General features: G+C 42.6%; 3 protein-coding genes across 5 annotated transcripts; 2 read left to right on the plus strand and 1 right to left on the minus strand.

Annotated features, from left to right (window-relative positions):
• Window positions 1-1,261: 1,261 nt before the first annotated feature.
• nolc1 (nucleolar and coiled-body phosphoprotein 1) lies at window positions 1,262-6,466 on the minus strand. Of its 2 annotated transcripts, none has more exons than XM_072436917.1 (12): window positions 6,325-6,466; window positions 5,998-6,053; window positions 5,755-5,918; window positions 5,588-5,679; window positions 5,391-5,523; window positions 5,217-5,317; window positions 5,037-5,139; window positions 4,769-4,957; window positions 2,397-4,661; window positions 2,188-2,318; window positions 1,977-2,037; window positions 1,262-1,902 (listed from the first exon to the last, which is right to left on the minus strand). In XM_072436917.1, the coding sequence occupies exons 1-11, from the start codon at window positions 6,433-6,435 to the stop codon at window positions 2,023-2,025; spliced, it is 3,360 nt and encodes a 1,119-aa protein (XP_072293018.1). In that variant the 5' UTR covers window positions 6,436-6,466; the 3' UTR covers window positions 1,262-1,902; window positions 1,977-2,022. The 2 variants fall into 2 exon arrangements, with proteins under 2 accessions (XP_072293018.1, XP_072293017.1); XM_072436916.1 differs by having other exon boundaries at window positions 1,977-2,060.
• A 265-nt stretch (window positions 6,467-6,731) lies between these two features.
• mrps6 (mitochondrial ribosomal protein S6) lies at window positions 6,732-7,556 on the plus strand. The gene is made up of 2 exons (XM_072436655.1): window positions 6,732-7,214; window positions 7,466-7,556. Exon 1 carries the CDS (start codon window positions 6,879-6,881, stop codon window positions 7,203-7,205), a length of 327 nt encoding a protein of 108 aa, XP_072292756.1. The 5' UTR covers window positions 6,732-6,878; the 3' UTR covers window positions 7,206-7,214; window positions 7,466-7,556.
• Window positions 7,557-8,565: 1,009 nt separating this feature from the next.
• psap (prosaposin) lies at window positions 8,566-19,738 on the plus strand. Of its 2 annotated transcripts, none has more exons than XM_072437426.1 (14): window positions 8,566-8,712; window positions 12,000-12,133; window positions 12,215-12,289; window positions 12,446-12,571; window positions 14,347-14,547; window positions 14,623-14,766; window positions 14,840-14,896; window positions 16,398-16,550; window positions 16,630-16,722; window positions 17,218-17,401; window positions 18,052-18,215; window positions 18,282-18,362; window positions 18,466-18,573; window positions 19,092-19,738. In XM_072437426.1, the coding sequence occupies exons 1-14, from the start codon at window positions 8,679-8,681 to the stop codon at window positions 19,122-19,124; spliced, it is 1,587 nt and encodes a 528-aa protein (XP_072293527.1). In that variant the 5' UTR covers window positions 8,566-8,678; the 3' UTR covers window positions 19,125-19,738. The 2 variants fall into 2 exon arrangements, with proteins under 2 accessions (XP_072293527.1, XP_072293528.1); XM_072437427.1 differs by having other exon boundaries at window positions 14,350-14,547.
• The last annotated feature ends 568 nt before the right edge of the window (window positions 19,739-20,306 follow it).

Raw genomic sequence — 20,306 nt, forward strand, 5'->3', positions numbered from 1 at the left:
AGAACCCTCACTGGAACCCACACAGGAACCCTCACTAGAACCCTCACTGGAACCCACGCTGGAACCCTCACTAGAACCCTCACTGGAACCCACGCTGGAACCCTCACTGGAGCCCACACAGGAACCCACACTAGAACCCACACTAGAACCTTCGCTGGAACCCACACTAGAACCCACACTAGAACCTTCGCTGGAACCCACACAGGAACCCACACTAGAACCTTCGCTGGAACCCACACAGGAACCCTCACTGGACGTTGTACTGTTGTTTCCAACGATGGAAAGTCGGGAAGAAAACAAAAGAAAAGCTCGTTAAAGTTGGTCCGACACGGAGTTAATAAGCATTTCACTCTCAGCTCATCATACACCATAAAGGCTGTTGCTGATTAAATAGTAATACAATTATTTCTTCAACCAGAGACACGCATCCAGTTCTGATAAACGCCCTTAACTCTTGCCAAACCCTGCAGCAACAAAACAATAGCAATATTCCAATTTACTTGTTAATTATAAATCTGTTTAATACTTGCTGCATTTCCAGTAACACTAGTGTAACCTCGTGTGTGACCACGTGGGTAACGTGACCATGGTCCTTCGAGCAGCGACACAATGACGCCATCTAGTGGTGGCGTCATGAGAGTGTAATGCAACACTGAGTCCGCCATAAAACGACACAAACTTATTGACATTTAATTGAATCGATCTGAGTTGAACCTGCGGGTTTGAGGCGTCTCGCTGTGACACCTTTAACACATTAGAATAGCTCTGTACTTTTTGTGGAAAGGACACGAAGACCAAAGATACAACCGAGGATCCAACTGAAAATAACTTGCATGAAACCAGTTTTTTTTCTAATTGTGCATCGTCCTACTTCCAACCATCGTAGATCAGCAGTTCTTTTATATACATTATTTATATACAAAGCCAATGTACGGAAATTGCCCTTTTTAAAGCAACATTACTGCACATTGCACTAGAGCACAGCAGCACTTGTTCCACACATAAGTGAAATGGGAGTATTTTAACTTCTATGGGCCACACAGATGGAGCAAAATAAAACAGACAAAAGCTTACAAAGCCTAACTTCTGTTAAATATTGGACATTCCTTTAAGTTCCATTTAATTGCTCAATCTGATCATTTAAATCTTATTTCCTTTACTCCACACTTAAGGTTCATTTGTCTGAAGCAGAACAATATGAAATACCAAAAGTCACAGATGGGTTATAATTATTTCATGGCAGTAAACCTTTTGATTCAGATTTTGAAGTTTTCACCCACTTTCTTTAATTACATAGATAAAATTACAAACAGAATATAAATGACAAGAATGGCTCTCATTATTGTGAAGTTCTACATCACTGATGACATTGGAACAAAAACATTAGGATGCTCAGAGTGAAACTAAAACCTTCAAATAAATACAGTAAAAAACTAACTTTCATTACCTGTATCACACCCAACACAAAGATGTAGAATAATGACTGGGCAAACAAAGCATCCACATGAACCATTGAAATTAGACCTCCAAGGGAAAACAAACATTGCATTTCTGTCACTGATACAAATGTCACAGAACAACTTTTCAGTTTTATAGATGGCTTGCAGCCACCTAGTGGCTATAAATGAGAATGATTTTCGAGTATTACTGTCCAAAGGACTTTGTATATCAAAGTTCATCAGTGGTACACATGGTGTGGCTCATCCGGTTTCATGGACAGGGAAAAGTAGCTGTAAAATATCCTCAGTCGCTGTCAAACTTAATTGAATTGACTGATGTTGAAATGGCACCGCCGCAGTAACTTCCCCTCTTCTTTTTAGTTTTCTCATGTCGAAATGATTTTCCTTTGGTGAACCTCAAGACGTTATTAGCCTTTTGACCCCAGTCTCCATTGGATCCATGCTGGAAGGAAGCGACAATTACAATCAAATGTGTTTCCAAGCTCTAAAACGATACCAATAACCGCCTCCACTCACCTTTGCATCAAAAGAGTTGTCTGCCAACCGAGGATCCACTTCAACTTCATCGTCCTTTATTCTACGGAAAGGTACGTTGGAAGACTATAACAAAATATTGGTTACTTTCCATATAAACTGAGTAGCAGGCAGCGAATAACTAATTGTTACATGGACGATTAGCTTCACTGTTCCTGTGTGTGTGTCAAGACAGTTAAGGAAGAATACATACTTTTTTGTTGGCTTTTGGAAATGTCTGGGGTGTTGTCGTTATTGCCTTCTTGTTTTGGGGAGTTTTTATTTCGGTTTCCTCTTCCTCTTCTGATGACTCCTCTTCATCCTTTTTCCTTTTGCTGTTGGTACCTGAATAATGAGAAGCAGCGATCCATGTTTAAGACCTGAGATCAAGCTTAAGAGTGCCTTACATTAGTACAAGCTTACCATTGGCTGTGGGAGTGGTGGGGGCGGTGGCTGCTTTTGGTGCCGCCTCCTCTTCCTCTGAACTGTCTGAGGAGCTGCTGCTCTCTTTAGCTTTGGCGACAGCTGTCGCTTTGGGCTTCACCGTTTTGCCGTTTGTCACAGCAGACTTTACAGGGGTCTTCTTGGTCTCGGCGTCTGTGTCCGAGCTGTCTGACTCGGAGCTGCTCTCCTTGGCCTTCTTCACAGGGGCAGCCTTTTTACCTGATGCAGGAGCTGCAGGGGCCTTCTTTGCTGGAGGTTTTGCTGCTTCAGTTTCTGAGTCAGAGCTGTCACTGTCAGAGCTGCTCTCCTGCGCTTTGGCCGGAGTCACTTTAGCAGCAGGAGTCACAGGTTTGGATTTGGCGGGTTCTTCTTCTTCAGAGGATGAGTCTGAGTCAGAACTACTCTCTGCCGTCGCTGCTGCTTTAGGAGTAGCCGCTTTGGCCGCTTTAGGTGTTGCCGCTTTGGCCTTAGCCGGCTCTTCATCCTCAGAAGAGTCTGAATCAGAACTGCTGTCTGCAGTCTTTGCTGCCGGTGTAGCCACTTTTGGGGTGGCTGCTTTAGGAGTAGCCGCTTTGGCCGCTTTAGGTGTTGCCGCTTTGGCCGCTTTAGGTGTTGCCGCTTTGGCCTCAGAAGAGTCTGAATCAGAACTGCTTTCTGCAGTCTTTGCTGCCGGTGTAGCCACTTTTGGGGTGGCTGCTTTAGGAGTAGCCGCTTTGGGTGTTGCCGCTTTGGCCTTAGCCGGCTCTTCATCCTCAGAAGAGTCTGAATCAGAACTGCTTTCTGCAGTCTTTGCTGTCGGTGTAGCCACTTTTGGGGTGGCTGCTTTAGGAGTAGCCGCTTTGGCCGCTTTAGGGGTAGCCGCTTTGGCCTTAGCCGGCTCTTCATCCTCAGAAGAGGAGTCTGAATCAGAACTGCTGTCTGCAGTCTTTGCTGCCGGTGTAGCCACTTTTGGGGTGGCTGCTTTGGCCGCTTTAGGAGTAGCCGCTTTGGCCGCTTTAGGGGTAGCCGCTTTGGCCTTAGCCGGCTCTTCATCCTCAGAAGAGGAGTCTGAATCAGAACTGCTGTCTGCAGTCTTTGCTGCCGGTGTAGCCACTTTTGGGGTGGCTGCTTTGGCCGCTTTAGGTGTTGCTGCTTTGGCCGCTTTAGGGGTAGCCGCTTTGGCCTTAGCCGGCTCTTCATCCTCAGAAGAGTCTGAATCAGAACTGCTGTCTGCAGTCTTTGCTGCCGGTGTAGCCACTTTTGGGGTGGCTGCTTTAGGAGTAGCCGCTTTGGCCGCTTTAGGTGTTGCCGCTTTGGCCGCTTTAGGTGTTGCCGCTTTGGCCTTAGCCGGCTCTTCATCCTCAGAAGAGTCTGAATCAGAACTGCTTTCTGCCGTCTTTGCTGCCGGTGTAGCCACTTTTGGGGTGGCTGCTTTAGGAGTAGCCGCTTTGGCCACTTTAGGGGTTGCCGCTTTGGCCTTAGCCGGCTCTTCATCCTCAGAAGAGTCTGAATCAGAACTGCTGTCTGCAGTCTTTGCTGCCGGTGTAGCCACTTTTGGGGTGGCTGCTTTAGGGGTAGCCGCTTTAGGTGTTGCCGCTTTGGCCTTAGCCGGCTCTTCATCCTCAGAAGAGTCTGAATCAGAACTGCTGTCTGCAGTCTTTGCTGCCGGTGTAGCCACTTTTGGGGTGGCTGCTTTAGGAGTAGCCGCTTTAGGGGTAGCCGCTTTGGCCTTAGCCGGCTCTTCATCCTCAGAAGAGGAGTCTGAATCAGAACTGCTGTCTGCAGTCTTTGCTGCCGGTGTAGCCACTTTAGGGGTAGCCGCTTTAGCTGCAGGCGTAGCCGCTTTAGCTGCAGGCGTAGCCGCTTTAGCTGCAGGCGTAGCCGCCGCTTTAGCTGCAGGCGTAGCCGCCGCTTTAGCTGCAGGCGTAGCCGCCGCTTTAGCTGCAGGCGTAGCCGCTTTAGCTGCAGGCGTAGCCGCTTTAGCTGCAGGCGTAGCCTTAACCGGCAGCTCATCTTCAGAAGAATCTGACTCTGAGCTGCTCTCTTCAGCTGTCGGTGCAGCTGCAGTGACAGGTTTTGTTGCCTTTGTCGCAGCTGGTTTTGCCTTCGTCGCAGCGGGTTTTGCCTCCTCATCTTCAGAGGAGTCTGATTCAGAGCTGCTCTCTGCTGCGGGAGCAGATTTAGCAACAGGAATGGCAGGCTTTGCTGCTGGCTTTTTTGGTGTAGCTTTGGCTGCCGTTTTAGTTGCAGGTTGTTCCTCCTCATCTGAAAGCATCATTTGCTTTTTAAAGATTTGCATTGGTATAGTCAAGGGGCTTTAAAAACAAGAAGGATGACTCATAGATTCGCAAATGGACACAAGGAAAACATACCTGAACTGTCTGAGTTGGATTCTTGCTTCTTTGCTGCAGGTTTGGGGGCAGCAGTGGCCTTTGTTATGGGTTTAGCTACTTCATCTTCATCATTGCTCTCGTCACTGCTGTCAGTGGCCTCTTTCTGGACCTTGTTTGCAGCAGTAGTCGGCTTAACTGAAGTTGGAGGTGGAACTGCACTGTAAACACCTACAAATCAAAAGCATCCGTTTTACACCAGAGTCTAGTTTTCAAAATGAACGCAATCTCATTTTAAAATGACACATACCAGCTTTAGGTTTTTTACTGGGAGGAGCCTCGTCTTCAGATGACTCTTCGCTGCTTGATTCTGCAGCAGCCGCAGCTTTAACTGGGGCAGGTTTGACAGGAGCCTAATGAGGAACAAATAAGATGAAAAACAAATCCAAAGTATATACAAGATAAATGCTTTTATTCTTTAATGACAGACCTTGGTTGGTTTGTCATCTTCTGAATCTGAGGAACTGTCTTCACTGCTGCTCTGTTTCTTGGTGGCAGCAGGTTTGGGGGCAACAGCTAGACCTTTAGGTTCTAAACGCATAGTATAATTCACGCTTAAAATGTCATAATCACACACAAATGAGCAGTAGTCAACTTAACATACTTTGTACTACGGTTTTAGCTGGCTCTTCGTCCTCAGACTCCTCACTACTGGAGCTTGTGTCTTTTTTTCTGGCATTAGTAGCCGCAGGAGCTGGCACAGCCTTTACAGGAGCAGGGGTTTTCGTAGCAGGAACCTAAACAGCACAATTTTATAACATTTTCCTTAACCACTGCAATGCTTTGATTTTAAGAGCTTACTTTTGTAGGTGCCTTTTCCTCCTCAGAATCACTGGAGTCCTCACTGCTGCTAGAGGCTGCTTTTGGGGCAGTTTTGGCAGGAACAGTCTTAGCTGTGTGAATTCACAGGTTTATTGTGACAGATCATGTAATGATGGTTAATTATTAAGTTGATTATAAAATCATACCAGCAGTCGGAGTTGCTTTAGTTGTAACTTTAGAAGTAGCCTCCTCTTCCTCACTGCTTGACTCACTGGAGCTTTCAGCGCTGGGTTTGATTTTCTTCGCAGAAGGTCCATTTGCAGTCTCAGTCTGTCCCCCAGGTGCTTTGCGTTTTTTAGACTCGGGGGATCTCAACAGAAAATATTGCGATTAAACTTCTGGACAGAGAAAATTGGTTATAAGGGTAAACGTGCTGATGCTTCACTTACTTCACCCAGAAGGTGTAGATCTCTTCAAGGCTTTCCTCATTTGGATCCTGGTCATTCTGTGAATATTAGAACAAAAAGTGAATTTAGGTGTAGTATTTACACTTGCATATCATTGGGGTTAAACATATGTGTTTTTGCTTGCAAAATTACCCTACACAGAGAGCATTGTGTCCCATGGATCTTTAAAAAAACTACTATCTGTCCACGTGAATACATATCTGTTAATTTAAGGCTCCTCGTGTGCACCTCCTGCTAAACTCGCAGGTCCTCCGGGTACACACTGCTCTTTCACCATGGACTGTCAATTACATACAACGAGACACTTACCACTTTTGTCTGTTTCAAAAACTGTTGAGCCGCCTTGGTAAACTTATTTTTCACTAAAAAGGAATAAACGCATTTATACAAATCACTCGGCACTGACTTCTGCGACGCCATCTTCCTCCACGCTTGTTCTGGAATGAGTGAACCGGAAGTGAAGGCGTGTGGAAAAAAGACGCGTGCGCCCGAGAAGGAGAAACACATGAAGAAACATTGCCTGGCCGGCCAAGACCACGCGCTGTATAAGTGACTGGCTGGTAAACATTTACCGCCGTATTTTGGTTTGATTCTCATAATATAAAGCCACTATATAAATATATATATGTTGCAAGAGAACATTGATTCATATTGATAACGTTTAATACATGGAAACGTGTGACGCGTTTTTTGTACGTCGGCACACAATTTGTACGTCATCACCATGCGTCGCCCCGAATGCCCTCTTGTTACAGGAGGAGGGTTGTTTTGAAATAATTTACCTGTTTTAAACTGACTATGGCTACTTGTCAGTGCTAAATTAAGCACATTTACAAACGGATCAGTGTTGTTTCACTAAAGCCATGCCTCGTTACGAACTAGCGCTGATCCTGAAGACTTTGAAGCGCCCGGAGACCGCGGCGGCAGTGCGGCGCACGGTTGAGACCTTGATGGAAAGAGGCGCCGTGGTCAGAGATCTGGAGAATCTGGGAGAGAGACTGCTGCCATATAAGATAACTAAACATAATCAGAAGCACGACACGGGCACATACTTTCTTGTGGATTTCTACGCTTCGCCCAACATCTTGAAGAGCTTAATGGATCATTTAAATCGGGACGTGGACGTGGTGAGGCCGTCTGTGCTCAAGAAGGAAGAAAACGTTTCCAGTCAAAGCTGCTGTGGACCCTGACCCTCGCATGTAAGGCACAGTGTTCATCACTAAATTAATCATTTATTACTGTGTGAACTAGAACAATGATACACGAGAATTGTTTATGTTGTTTCAGTGAATGTCATGAATCATTGTATATTGTAGTATTAAAGGTGTCAAAGTTGCACATGCTTTCTACTACCTTTTGTTAGCTTGCTAGATGACTGCACACTTATGCCTGTAGTTATTTGTTTTGGTTTCTTGTGCTTTTCTGACAATGTTTTGCTTTTCTTTTGCAGACATTTCCTTTCCCTTTCCGGAGATTGTGCTGAGATTGTCTTTATTTTCACATGTCCTGTGATTTACAAATAAATTATGTCTACTTTAGCATTCTGTTTTCATTCATCCTGTTAAGTTTTCATTCAGTCATTCATTTTCTGTGTCCGGAGATCTGATCTCCCAAGGCCCCTGCTGCCCAGATCTCTCTGCTCCAGCCCCAGGTGGGTGGGGAGTCCTTGCCCCAAGTGGAGGAGTTCAAGTATCTCGGGGTTTTGTTCACGAGTGAGGGAAGGATGGAGCGTGACGGATCGGTGCAGCGGCTGCATCGGACTGTTGTGGTGAAGAATGTGCTGAGTCAAAAGGCAAAGCTCTCGATTTACCGGTCAATCTACATTCCTACCCTCACCTATGGTCATGAGCTTTGGGTAATAACCGAAAGGACAAGTTCGCGGATACAAGCGGCCGAAATGAGTTTCCTCCGCCGGGAGGCCGGGCATGGGGGTTGAGCTCAATCACACGGGAGGAGCTCCGAGTAAAGCCGCTGCTTCTCCACGTCGAGAGGAGCCAGCTGAGGTGGCTCGGGCATCTGTTCCGGATGCCTCCTGGGCGCCGGATGGACTATGTGTCTGCTGGCCTGGTAACGCCTCAGGATCCCCGAAGGAGTTGGAGGAAGTGTCTGGGGAGTGGGAAATCTGTGAGTCCCTACTTAGACTGCTGCCCCCGCATTATAAGGGACTTAAAATCAAAGATTTCGACCAGTGTAATTATATGAGGTAATGGCACAGATTGGTAGACTAGCTTCCGTCAGTCTGCCCCAGATAAATGACAGCTGTGGCTATAGAAGTAGTCTGCTGCCACTGAATGAATAATAACTACAGTTGTGGAGTTTATTTCTCATGTCTGATTCCTATGATGTTTGTAAAAATATTGTAACATGTAATAATTTACTTTGTTTGAGCAAAATTAAAGAAAATGACATTGCACACACATTCCTCAAACTTCTAGGAGCAAAGAACAGTTTAATCGCTTGTTCTTTGCTCCTATAAGAGCAGGTCCATGTTTTACTGGTGAGTAAAGGTTGTGTCTGTTGTTGCTGAGTGTAGAGCCTTGTCACAGTCACATGTCTGCAGTCAGCTGACACACACATCATAAAGCCCCTTCAGGACGGGCCCGGGCATTGCAGCACAAGCCTCTGAATCAACACAACACACCCACGGACAAAACAGCGCAGTCATGCTGCTCCTAACTCTGCTCTTCGTGTCTTCAGGTAAATATGAGCATGTTATTTACACACCCGCATGTTTTATACGCTACGCAAAGTAAATGTGCGTTTACAGAACCGAGATTAGTTAACTGTACAAAAGTGCGTTTCACAACAACGCGGAAGCACGTAGCCCAGTTAAAAGGTTACTGTTTCGACTTCTGCCTCTATTCATCACGGAACAGTATTAAAGTTCAGACTGTCGTTTATTTCAAAGTGAATTGTACATAAATTGTCTTTTAGTCACATTTGCACATTCTGTCCTGTATGTTGTTGTGTAATGCTAATTTTAGCTACAAAGTGGCTAAATGCTAACGATAAACACTGCTGCTAATGACTTAAAACTATTTCCATTTTTAGTTCCCTGCAAAAAGTAAGAATTTAAAACTCAAAACGTTTTGATTTTACATTACAGTATTTTTGTAGTTGTGTAAATACAATAAACTAGTCTGTATACCACTGCTAACGTGACTAAATGGACTAAATTGTACTAAATGTTAACTTCTTTAACCTTATCAGCTTTAACTATTTGCGCTGTATTGACCACAGCTAACATTATAGTCTGTAAATTGTGGTGCATGTATTGGTTCCACATTTGTTTTTATGGTAAAGGTTTGTCAGTCATTTTATTTTTTTTGCATTAATCCTTATTCAGTCATGTCCTTTGCTCTCAAGGTCACCTTATTAGTCAACTTCTCCAAACATTTGTACTTTTTAATTTCACGTTTAACCCACTTCACATTTGACTTGAGTTCTCCATTTTCACGTGACTGCACTTCTCATCTTTCACTTCTGTATATTAATTTTGGACATGCTATTCTTCCTCATGTCAGTTGTAGAAAAGTCAGGTTTAATGCACACACTGTAAAGCTTTAACTGCTCTTTAGTAACTTGTATAGGTAGTGATGTGTTGTTGCATTATCATGTGACTGGGTGTTGTAACCGCTTTGGTATGAATTATTAGAAGGACATGTCATTCCGGTCTATAATAAGTATTGTTTGTGCAGCAAGATCTTAACTTCCTCCATAGTTTTTTTTTTTTTTTTATCATGAAGCATTCATAGAATATCGGCCAGCTAAAATATTTCCTAAGTTTGTGGGGTAGACGTGGGCTTTAGATAAGTGAAATATTCTGCATTCAGTCGCGCTTCAACACACAATTTCACAATTATTTTACAATTTCACTAAATGACACCTATTTTTAGTTTTTAAAGCGCAGCACTACTTTACTATACTCCAACTGGCAGAAGGTTTAATTGTATTGTTAAGGATGAATAAATGAATCAAGAATTACTTATTCATTTTTCATTCGAATTTCCTCTCGGGCATAATTGGTTTATCAATTTGTGTCATTATTTTAATTTTGACCGACAAACTAAATACGAATATGCAAGAAGCAGAAAGAAGATTGACTGTGTAAAGATTAGAAATATATTAAAACATGGTGGGGAAATGTAAAATGAGAATATGACGTGAATAGTCTATATTCTCTAGATCAGGGGTGTCCAAACTTTTTTCACAGAGGGCTGCATTTTGAAACTTATACAGGGCTGAGGGCCAGAAAAAACAACAACGTTGAATTTGTTGAATACATTTTACATAGTTTCCATGAGCCGCCACACCTTTTTAATAATACATTAATATTAGGTCAAAATGCTTTAATTCAAAGTTTACAGTAAAAAGTACTACTTTTTGCTGTTTGGACAAACTTAGCAGGAAGCTGAGTGCCAACAAAAATTGGACAGAGGCCCTCTTTTGGCCCCCGGGCCTTAGTTTGGACATGCCTGTTCTAGATAAACACATAACATGTTGTTGTTGTTGTTGTTTTTATGGCGGTTGGCATCCAAGTGTTACATTACCGCCAGACTTTATTCTTTCAACTTCATTCTTTAGAGTCCGACCAGCTTTATTCCAGGGCTGACTCTTCATCTTACTCTCCCTTTGCTGTTCGGTGCTTCCGCCGTACAGCTTTATTCTTTAGGCTTCATTCTTTAGCCTTTGATATTTCCACTGACGTCGTTGCTTGGTAGCCGTGCGTCTACTAGACTGGGCGAGGACAGGAGACCGCCCCCACCTCTATTTCTTCACTCTGATCACTCTGACTCCCCAAAAGCAATTGGTCACTGAGTAGGATAGGCAAACATCCGACCGGTCTGTGTGGTCACTGTCAGGTGCCAGAGACTGTCGAGCATGTGCTGATTTGCTGTGAGGCTTATGATAGGGAAAGGGCCGGGTTGGCCTTGTGGTTTCGGAATAATGGGCGGGAGTTCAATCTGCGGAACGTTCTGGCGATCCAGTCACAGGGTTTGTGTCAGGCTGTGGTTGCTTACTTATGTAGCACAGGGCTGGGTAAACGTTTATAGAGGTGGGGGGTGTTGGAGACTGAGCCGAGGATGAGGAGCAAGAGGATGTTCTAACGCGCTTGGACTTCGTGGGCCTAGAAACGCCAAAGTGATGGAAGAAGGACTTCTAACCGAACGTCAAAGAGGGCGAGGAAGGTGAAGAAGAGTCTCCCTGGAATAAAGCCGGTTGGTCTCTGACACAACAACTATTCTAGTCACAAAAACACATCATGACCTCATGGGCTTTGTACGCCAAAGCAATGGGAGGAGTACTTTTACGGACTACGACAGAGTCTGAGGACTACGAAACGTCTGAGGAATAAAGTCTGGCGGTAATGCAACACTCGGATGCCAACCGCCATAAAACAACAACAACAACAACAACAACAACAGACCCCCATCACTCCGACTCCCATTTAGCGCCTTTAGCCTGTTTTCTATATCTGCCCAATCAAGCTCTTTTGTTCCAAGGAATCTCCCTGCAGCTTTAGCAATGATCCTGATCCTTTCAGTTCTGCTTTGAGTCTGAGCAGCACAGTTTACAACATCCACCATAAAGAGTACAAAATCCTCTCTATCCACAACCAGGGTATTCTCATTATTTCTGGAACCGGCACACTTGGAACCTCCACACTAAAATAAATTGACATAAAAGTGACCTCAAAATGAGACGGGAACGTCTTGTAATTGTCTAAACAATAGTTGTGAGTGATGTTTCTGCCCCTTTTTGTGGTTGATTTTAATTCCATTTACGCTCGTGCAAGACATTTACAAGCACAATTGGCTCTTTTCTGATGCTTTGTTTACATATTGCCTGGAATAAATTAATCACTGCAAAAGAAAATCAAGATGGTGAGTTTGTCAACATCACCCACTTCTAGCTTTGTGTGTATGTAAAGAGTTAATCAATTTTCTTTCAACATTCATGAGCTGTGCCTGGTTTGTTTACAGTGGTCGCCTCGCCTCTGTTGGGGACAGAGCAGTGCGCCCGCGGCCCCCCCTACTGGTGCCAGAACGTAAAGATGGCCTCTCTCTGTGGAGCCGTGCCTCACTGTCAACAGAACGTATGGAATAAACCCCAGCTGGTACGACTAATCTGTCATTCTATACTGTTAACAATGTCTGTTTGAGTTTCTGGTTGTTAACATTTCATCCTGCACTTACAGAAAACCGTACCCTGCGATCTGTGCAAAGAAGTCATCATTGTGGTCGGACAGGTTCTGAAGGACAACGCCACAGAGGTGAAGGGGAAAAAACCTGTGTATCTTTCATTATTGTAGTTTCAAGGAGAAGTCATCTGGACCGCGTGAATTCCTTTTGACACTTTTTCTACTGGATCTGGTTGAATGAGGGATTGCATCAGCTGACCATTATGATGTGTGTTTTTCCGTGTAAAGGGTGAAATTCTTGGATACCTGGAGAAAGCCTGCCAGCTCATCCCGGACGAGGGTTTGACTGCACAGTGCAAAGAGATGGTGGACGACTACTACCCCATCCTGATTGGTATCATCACCGGAGAGCTGGTAAACGCAACTTTCCCTCTAATATCTAATTAAGATAAGATATTCCTTTATTGTCCCACATGGGGAAATTTCATTGGTGCCACGCAGGAAGATACAGAGGTAGGTCCAGAAGAACAGATCACTTATAGGAAGTCTGAAAAACACTTTCAGTAGAAGATCTCCTATAAATAAATAAATAAATAAATAAATAAATAAATAAATAAAAACTCCCATAGACAAATAAATAAATAAATACCATTGCATGTGATCACGACAGTAATGGCACATGAATTTCATAGTAATTGCACATGAATTGCACATGAATTCCAACAGCAATTGCACATATGAGCAGTGTTTGTTATAAAGTCTGACAGCAGCAGGAAGGAAAGACCTGCGAAACCTTTCCTTCACACAGCGAGGGTGGATCAGTCTCTCACTGAAGCTGCTCTCCAGAGCGGACAGAGTGTCCTGCAGGGGGTGGTAATTGAATTCAGCCTTACGTAAATGCACCAAAGTAAGACGATGCATAAAGTAATGACAAAACAAGGAAACTTATGAAGGAACAGTCATTTCAAACAAAATCAAGTCTGTGCCATGACCCAGCGGTGGGTATGGCAACAATGATGGTTAATTAATATATTTGGTATACTTTTAACAATAATGAAAAAGTATTTTAGCAATCAAACAAAAATGGCAATAAAAAGTGTTGTTAAATGTATTCATAGACAATTGAAACAGAAATATTACTTTATTACCTTGTAGAAACATGAGAATTTATTATAAACTCATAATAAGAAAATGACATTCATAATATTATTAATTAATGTATTCCCCGCTTCTACCTGGACTCAAACTGGAGAATGTTCATGTTTTTTGGTTGATTTGTTTTTTTCTTCTTCCAACAATCCAAGGAAAAGCAATTCTGGTTGTTTTGCGTCATCTTAAAACTATTGAGCATTTAGTTTCCTGCCAATCTGTTCAGATTGTGAAGGGAAGTGACACTGTGCAAAGTGCAGGCGCTGAATAAGAGCTATTGATGCAGAAGTGAGCCCCGGTAAAGGGTACAAAGGGCTTTCTGTGTCATTAAACCCTGTGGCTGAGCTCATTTACATTTGGTTCACAAGTTTATTTTCTCATCATTAAAGGAAAAGGGCATTAGTCAACTGAGCTGGTTTGTCATGCATCAGCTCGCATTTGTTCCCAAAACCACCTCTCGCAGCGAGACTAAAGGATTATTATTGCTTTTCCGTGTACAATTGTGTAATGGGCTTTAGGGGAAACTGAGTAAATATGTTGGTCTAGTACAGCTGAATATTATTGACGGTAAGGGAGTGAAGGGAGGTCCTTTAGGTGGTACGCGGCCACCTTCAGTTCTTTTTAAGTTAAAGAACCTCTGTCAAAAGCAGATTTTGGAATGTAATTTTGTCAGAACTGTGCCTGTAAATGTCTTGGGTGAGGTTTAATATTGTACAAAATACTTTTAAAAGAACCAGAAAATCAGAATTGGAAAAGGTTTATTGCCATTGCTAATGAACCGGGTTCACAAACATAGGAACTTGATTCGGTGCAACATAAAACAATGAACAATGATAAAACGACAAATAAAATCAAAAAGTGTTAGGGGGTGTGCGTAAACTATAGGATTAAAAATAGGCTCACTATGTTTTAACATTTACAGTTAAACAACAAACTCCTCCTCCACTGCCAAGGTTTTATATTTTCTCTTTGCAGCCTTTTGATTTGATTTTTCCCATTTTAGTTGTTTGTTCATGTGACGACTTGTTTTGTTGGTTTAGGAGGACCCCAGTATCGTTTGTGGAGCGATGGGACTGTGCCGCTCTCAGGAGGCCGCTCTGGCCCAAGTAAAGGCCAAGGAACAGCTCCCGTCCAACGAAATCCCCGAAATGGATCTGCCCCAAGACGTCAGCCCGTTCATCGTCAACATGCCTCAGCTTCTCTTCCCTCAGGAGAGCCCCGAAAAGGAAACTCTCAAACAGGTAAGAAAGTCTATTTATATCAGTGGTGATGGAGAATTCTAAACGTTGTGCCCGTTTCCCCCCTCCCGACAAAAGGACAACAACGTCGTATGCGATGACTGCATCAAGTTCCTCGGAGACGCTCAGGCTGAAATGAAAAAGAACAGCTCGTACGTCAACGGTTTGATCGCCAAAATCGAGGCGCAGTGCGACCTGCTGGGACCCGGCCTGTCTGACCTGGTGAGCTTAGTGTCACACAATTTAACCTGGATAGTTGTGTTTTTATTTACGTTTGTCGATGTTCTTTCTGCAGTGCAAGCAGTATATCAGCCAGTATGCACCCATGGTCATTGAAGAGTTCATGAAGAAGGTAAAGTCTTCTGTCCGCGCGTCTCTTTGTGCCGTCTCTGAATTTGTTTTCATGTACTTGAAAGCGTCAACGCCATGGCTGTTGATCACAACCCAGTTATTCTAATGTGCAACTGTGCAATTAGTTTAAAGGCCATGCTAATTCTAACGACTATATTACTGGCTCGTGACCAACTGAGTTATCATTATGATGTCCTTTTTTTCACCTGTGTTCTTTCTTCCACTCCTCTTCTCCTTCCCGTTCATGTATCTTGCTCCGCCTCCCTCTGCTCTGGGTTGCATTTGCCGTCCCAAAAGGAAAAGGTAGGTCTTTATGTGCTCCTCGCTTCCTGTAACTTCCCGCTTCTTGTGCCGGTCACTCGTGGTGTCACTCACTCGCGTGTAGAGATGCATGTTAATGATGCGGTTGAAACAAGCGCCGCGTTTGTCCTAACCCACGTCACTACCACTGTCCACTACTAAACAACCCACGTCTGATTTGTCTCATGTTCACTTACCAAATAGTGTCGGAATGATTAGATATTTAGTACATGTGCTTGCGTGAGTTGGTGCATGTGCAAAAGCTTGTCCGGTGTGAAGCAAATGGCTGCGTTCGGCTGCCTTTTTTTGCATGTTCGGCGACGTCGTAGTGAAATCGTAGTTTGTGTCAATGAAACGTCGTGCCTCAAGTTCACAGTGCATACGACAGGTTCTCATGAGTTTCAAATGATGATTTAGTTTGGAGTGACTGAACCTGTATTACATGTTTCTCACAGTTTTTACAGAAGTCCGGTCGCAGTTTGTCAAGGGGTAAAAAAAGTCAGAGTTGAAAATTACAGGAAGTAAAACTGAATCTGTTTTTAAGTGAGATTTCATTAAAAAAAATGCAGCAACTTCAAACTCAAAACTGTTCAAACAATCATTGACAAAGTAAAGGTGCTTTCAGGTGTTAATGTTTGTCAAAGGGAGGTAACTATATTATCACACTATTCATTTTGCGTTAACAGGTGATGCATTGCGATATAGTGGAGAGACTAATACAATGATAGAAATACTACGTTTCCTTTTTAAAAATGCCTTTATAAACATTTCTGCAAATCATTATTGTCTGTATTCTAAAAATAATAAGATGTAAAAGTGCTGAAAAACTGGTATTCATGTCTGGATCACAGTCTATGAAGTTCACAATGAAGGAGCTTAAAATTCAATATTATTGAGACTTTCGACGATACAATATCATAATATTTTGATTATCGATACGTCCTTTTGTCGATTCATAACTATTGTGCAATTCTTATGGATTTTGACCTTTTTTTTACAATGTGGTTGCTAGGTAACAGTTGTGGAAATCACCTTCTCATGTCACATCTGCTGCTCGTGTCTAACAAGAACGTAGTATTATAAACGTCACCCAAACTGGGGAACGTGTTTGAGTGACGCGTGTAGTCAAACCTGTCATATGCACTTAAAGCTTTTCAACTAGAAGTCTTGTTTGAACCTGATTTTATGTTCATTTGATTCAGACTCCAAAAGAAATCTGTTGCGCCGGTGGTTTCTGCGCCTCCATGAAGAAGTCCGCCCCGATGATGAGTCTGCTGCCGGCCGTGGCCAAACCTGCTGCTAAAAGTGTCCCGGCGTTCAGCCTGTTCCCCGCCACAAAGGTCGAGGAAAACAAGGTGCGCTGTAGAGAGTTGTGCTTCTGAGAGCGCAAAGGACCAGTTCATATTGAAACTAAACTTGCGTCTCGTGTTTCAGCACATGGTCAGAGTCCGTGATTCCCCGACGTGCACGATCTGTGAATTTGTGATGAAGCAGCTGGAGCAGATGTTGCAAGACCAGGTGACAGAGGTGCATTTATTTGATTTTTTTTTACAGTTGATCCAAAGCGGGGCACACGTTATTCGATTCATTGCAACAAATTGCCTTTTAGTCAGATATTCGGCGACTAATTTAGTCATCTAATATTCGTTATCTGGCCTGTGCACAGAGGCTTAAAACGAGTCTGTGCGGAGAGAAGAGATTTCACGGCTCTGAGCAGGAATTGCTTCAAAACGACACGGGGAAACATGAATATTTAGTGTTTTTGATAAGAAACCTTTGTGTGCAATCGGGATCTTCTAAAGTGGCATTGCATTCTGGGATTTTTAGGTATTTTTCCGTTCTAAACTGGGCGAAAAATAAATTAATAAATAATTGGTAATTACTACTAATGGTAATTGTTAGTTTCAGCCCCTATTCAAAGATCTTACTTTTGTGTTCCTGCTTTATGGTCATTGTATAAAAGAAATGTATTTAGTATTTGGCCTCTGCACTGATACACTTGATACTTGGTTGTCTCTGCAGGCGGAGGTGATCCAGGCTGTGGAGAAGGTGTGCACGCTCCTGCCAAAGTCTCTGACCAAACAGTGCGAGGACCTGATCGAGACGTACGGCCAGGCCATCATCGACCTCCTGGTGCAGCAGGCCGACCCCAAAACCGTCTGCACCGTCATGGGACTCTGCTCTGGTTCCAGCGGCGGATCTATGGGTACGTCCTGGGCCGATATATTGATGATTATTCATAGAGTCAAATTGTTTGTGATTGTGTGACAAAATGGGCTCACGATTCTCCACACGTCCCAAATATCAACATTGTGTTTTTGAATGGCAGTCTTTTCGGGTACTAAATAGTAAACTACTGCAGAATTCTTAATACACAATTTGTTCATTACGAATAAAGTCTTTGTTTATGCTTATTAACGCTATTAAAAGTGCAGTTAAAAAAAAGTTTTTTTTTTTCTTCGATTCGGATCATGATTATCGGTATATTGCTCCGTCGTCACATCCCTAACTTTAAAGATTTCTAAGTACCGGTAATTAAAGCTCAAGTAATTTACAGTAAATTGGTATCGATATTGTGTTTTTGTTCTTTTCATGGCCGATACGGTTATTTACAATCTAGAGAAAACCAATGGCTGACGATGCTAAAAAGTGTTAAATAATACAAATAATAATCAGTTGTATAGCGCCTTTCATGGTACTCGGACGCTTCAGAGTTCAGACAAAGAGTCTGTTCAAACCTGCCTCACAATAACGACATCTTTTCACCTACAGAGGTTTTAGGGTTGAGTGTGTTTGAGGCCGGGGGTCTCTAAAATAACTCCTTTTTAGTAAATCGCATGTGTTTTTCCTCCGTAGCTGCCCTCGATCAGACTCGCTTCAAAGTCGGCGGATACTGCGACGTGTGCAAACTGGCCGTGAACTACATCGATGGCATTTTGGAGCAGAACGCCACCGAGGCCCAGATTGAGGACGCCGTGAAGAAAGTCTGCAATTTCCTGCCACCACCTTACCAAGACGAGGTCGGTCTCACGCCTGCCAATGCCATGTTTTACTTATTCAGTCCAGTAACTCTGCCCTTTTTACAGTGTAAACAGCTGATCGAGCAGTACGAGCCGATGCTCGTCCAACTCCTGCTCCAGATGATGGACCCGGACTTTGTGTGCATGGTAAGGCGTTTGAAGCCTCAGTTTTAATTTCAAGTGTGTCATGATGATCAAGTGTCAGTGGTGAGCGTTTTGTTGTCGGTCTAACGGTTTATGTGCTTAACAGAAAGTGGGAGCCTGCCCTGAAGCGGTGAAAAGGCTGCTGGGAACAGAGCAGTGCAGCTGGGGACCCAAATTCTGGTGCCAGAGCATGGAGACGGCCACTCGCTGCAACGTAAGAGCTCAGAGTTCACTGTTTCAGGAGTAGGCTTTTCATGGCAACAAAGCCGTTCGTTTGAAAAATGGAAACTGTAAAGAATATTCCTGTTTTTATGATTTCTCTGATAAACTGTCTCTGATAAAACATTGAAAGCCGAGTTAGTTTTGTTTTGTAGTTGCTAGGTAACAGGTGAAACGTCGTTGTCTGATGTCATGATTTAACAGGAAGTAAAATGATAAACCTACGAAATTGCTAAGCTGGAATCAAATTTGTAAATTTTTTAGGAAAATCTGAAATTGAATGATCTTAAAATGGTAAAAGGTTCCAATCTGTCATATGCACTTTCACTTTAAAGTAATTGTTTATAGACGCCCTTAGTCTGTACATTAACTGGTCACTAATTGAATGGCTTGACTGATCCATGATAAAGTTGCGTTTACATAAACCTCCACAGATTAATAGGTGTATATAAACATTTCTTACAGTGTTTTAAATGTTTCTAAAATGGTCAAAATGCTGTGTCTTCTCCTCAGGCTGTGGATCACTGCAGACGTCACGTGTGGTAGAGGAAGTCTCTATGTTGGGAATTCAAATTACTGTTGCTGCTTTCCACTTTTAATTTAGTCTTTTTTTAACATAATGAATTAAACATGTAAATTAACATGGGGATATTTTGAATGACGACTCTGTGGAAAGGGACTGGACGTACGATCCGGACCGTGGGAGATTCAGGAGCTGCGAATGTGAACCCGGAGGCCAAATACTTCGTTTCTGCGCTTTTTTCTTTTTTTTTAAAGATTTTATTTGCAGTGGCCATAAAACTTCACTGGATTTTTGAAACTGTTGAATGTTTCATTTTGTAACAGAACTTGTGTTTTTGAGTGTATGTAAAGAAATTCAAATGTTAGTTTTTCATGTTTTACCGAGTGACGTGACATGTCATGCTGATTTTTGAAGTTTGCAATTGTATTTTCTTTGGCAAAACTGACCTGAAATGTGCATGTTCTGTGTAAAATTAAAGGCATTAACATTCTCTTAATGTCAAATCAGTGACATTCTAGGATTTCCCCATTTGTTGCAGCAGGATATGTTTCATATCTTTGCACTACTTGAATAATCCTTAAATCAGATTGAAACCACCAACTCCAATCATTTTGACAATAAAGCGTTCCAAACAGAAGTTATGATTGTTTTTATTTTATTTTAATGGGATGTTTGAACAATTTATTGATAAAATTGAAGTTGAATGAGTGATATTCTATGCGCAGTCTTTTGGTTAATAGCGTTAATCTAAAACATGCCTGAAAGATTATACTGCAAGTTTCTTTACACTTTGTAAAGAGATGCACTCTGTTCCAAATGTTTCAGACACTTATGATTTTTAGATATTTTGGCACAAATTAGTATTTCAGTTCAGGTTAATTGTAGACATTTACAATTTGCATTTTCAAAAATAAAAGTATGACTTGAGATGAAGACTGATCACATTCTGTTCAATGTACCGCCTTTTCAAATTATGGAAATTATATTTTCTCTGATTTTGCCAAATAATTTTCAACCTTTGGAGTACAATTCTAACAATGAGGTGTTTCTGAAAAATAAAAACTTAAAAGGCACAGTTCCAAATTATTATGCACAACAGCGTTTCAAACCATGTTATTGTAAAAAAGTGAAACTTGTCATGGGTTATATTAGAAGCATTAGGTCATATTTACTGAAATCAAAAGCGCTTTCAATCCAAATGTCTG

This window comes from Eucyclogobius newberryi, unplaced genomic scaffold (assembly GCF_026437365.1).
Source record: "Eucyclogobius newberryi isolate DKJ021-1_F unplaced genomic scaffold, fEucNew1.0.hap1 SCAF_8, whole genome shotgun sequence".
NCBI classification, from domain to species: Eukaryota; Metazoa; Chordata; class Actinopteri; order Gobiiformes; family Gobiidae; genus Eucyclogobius; species Eucyclogobius newberryi.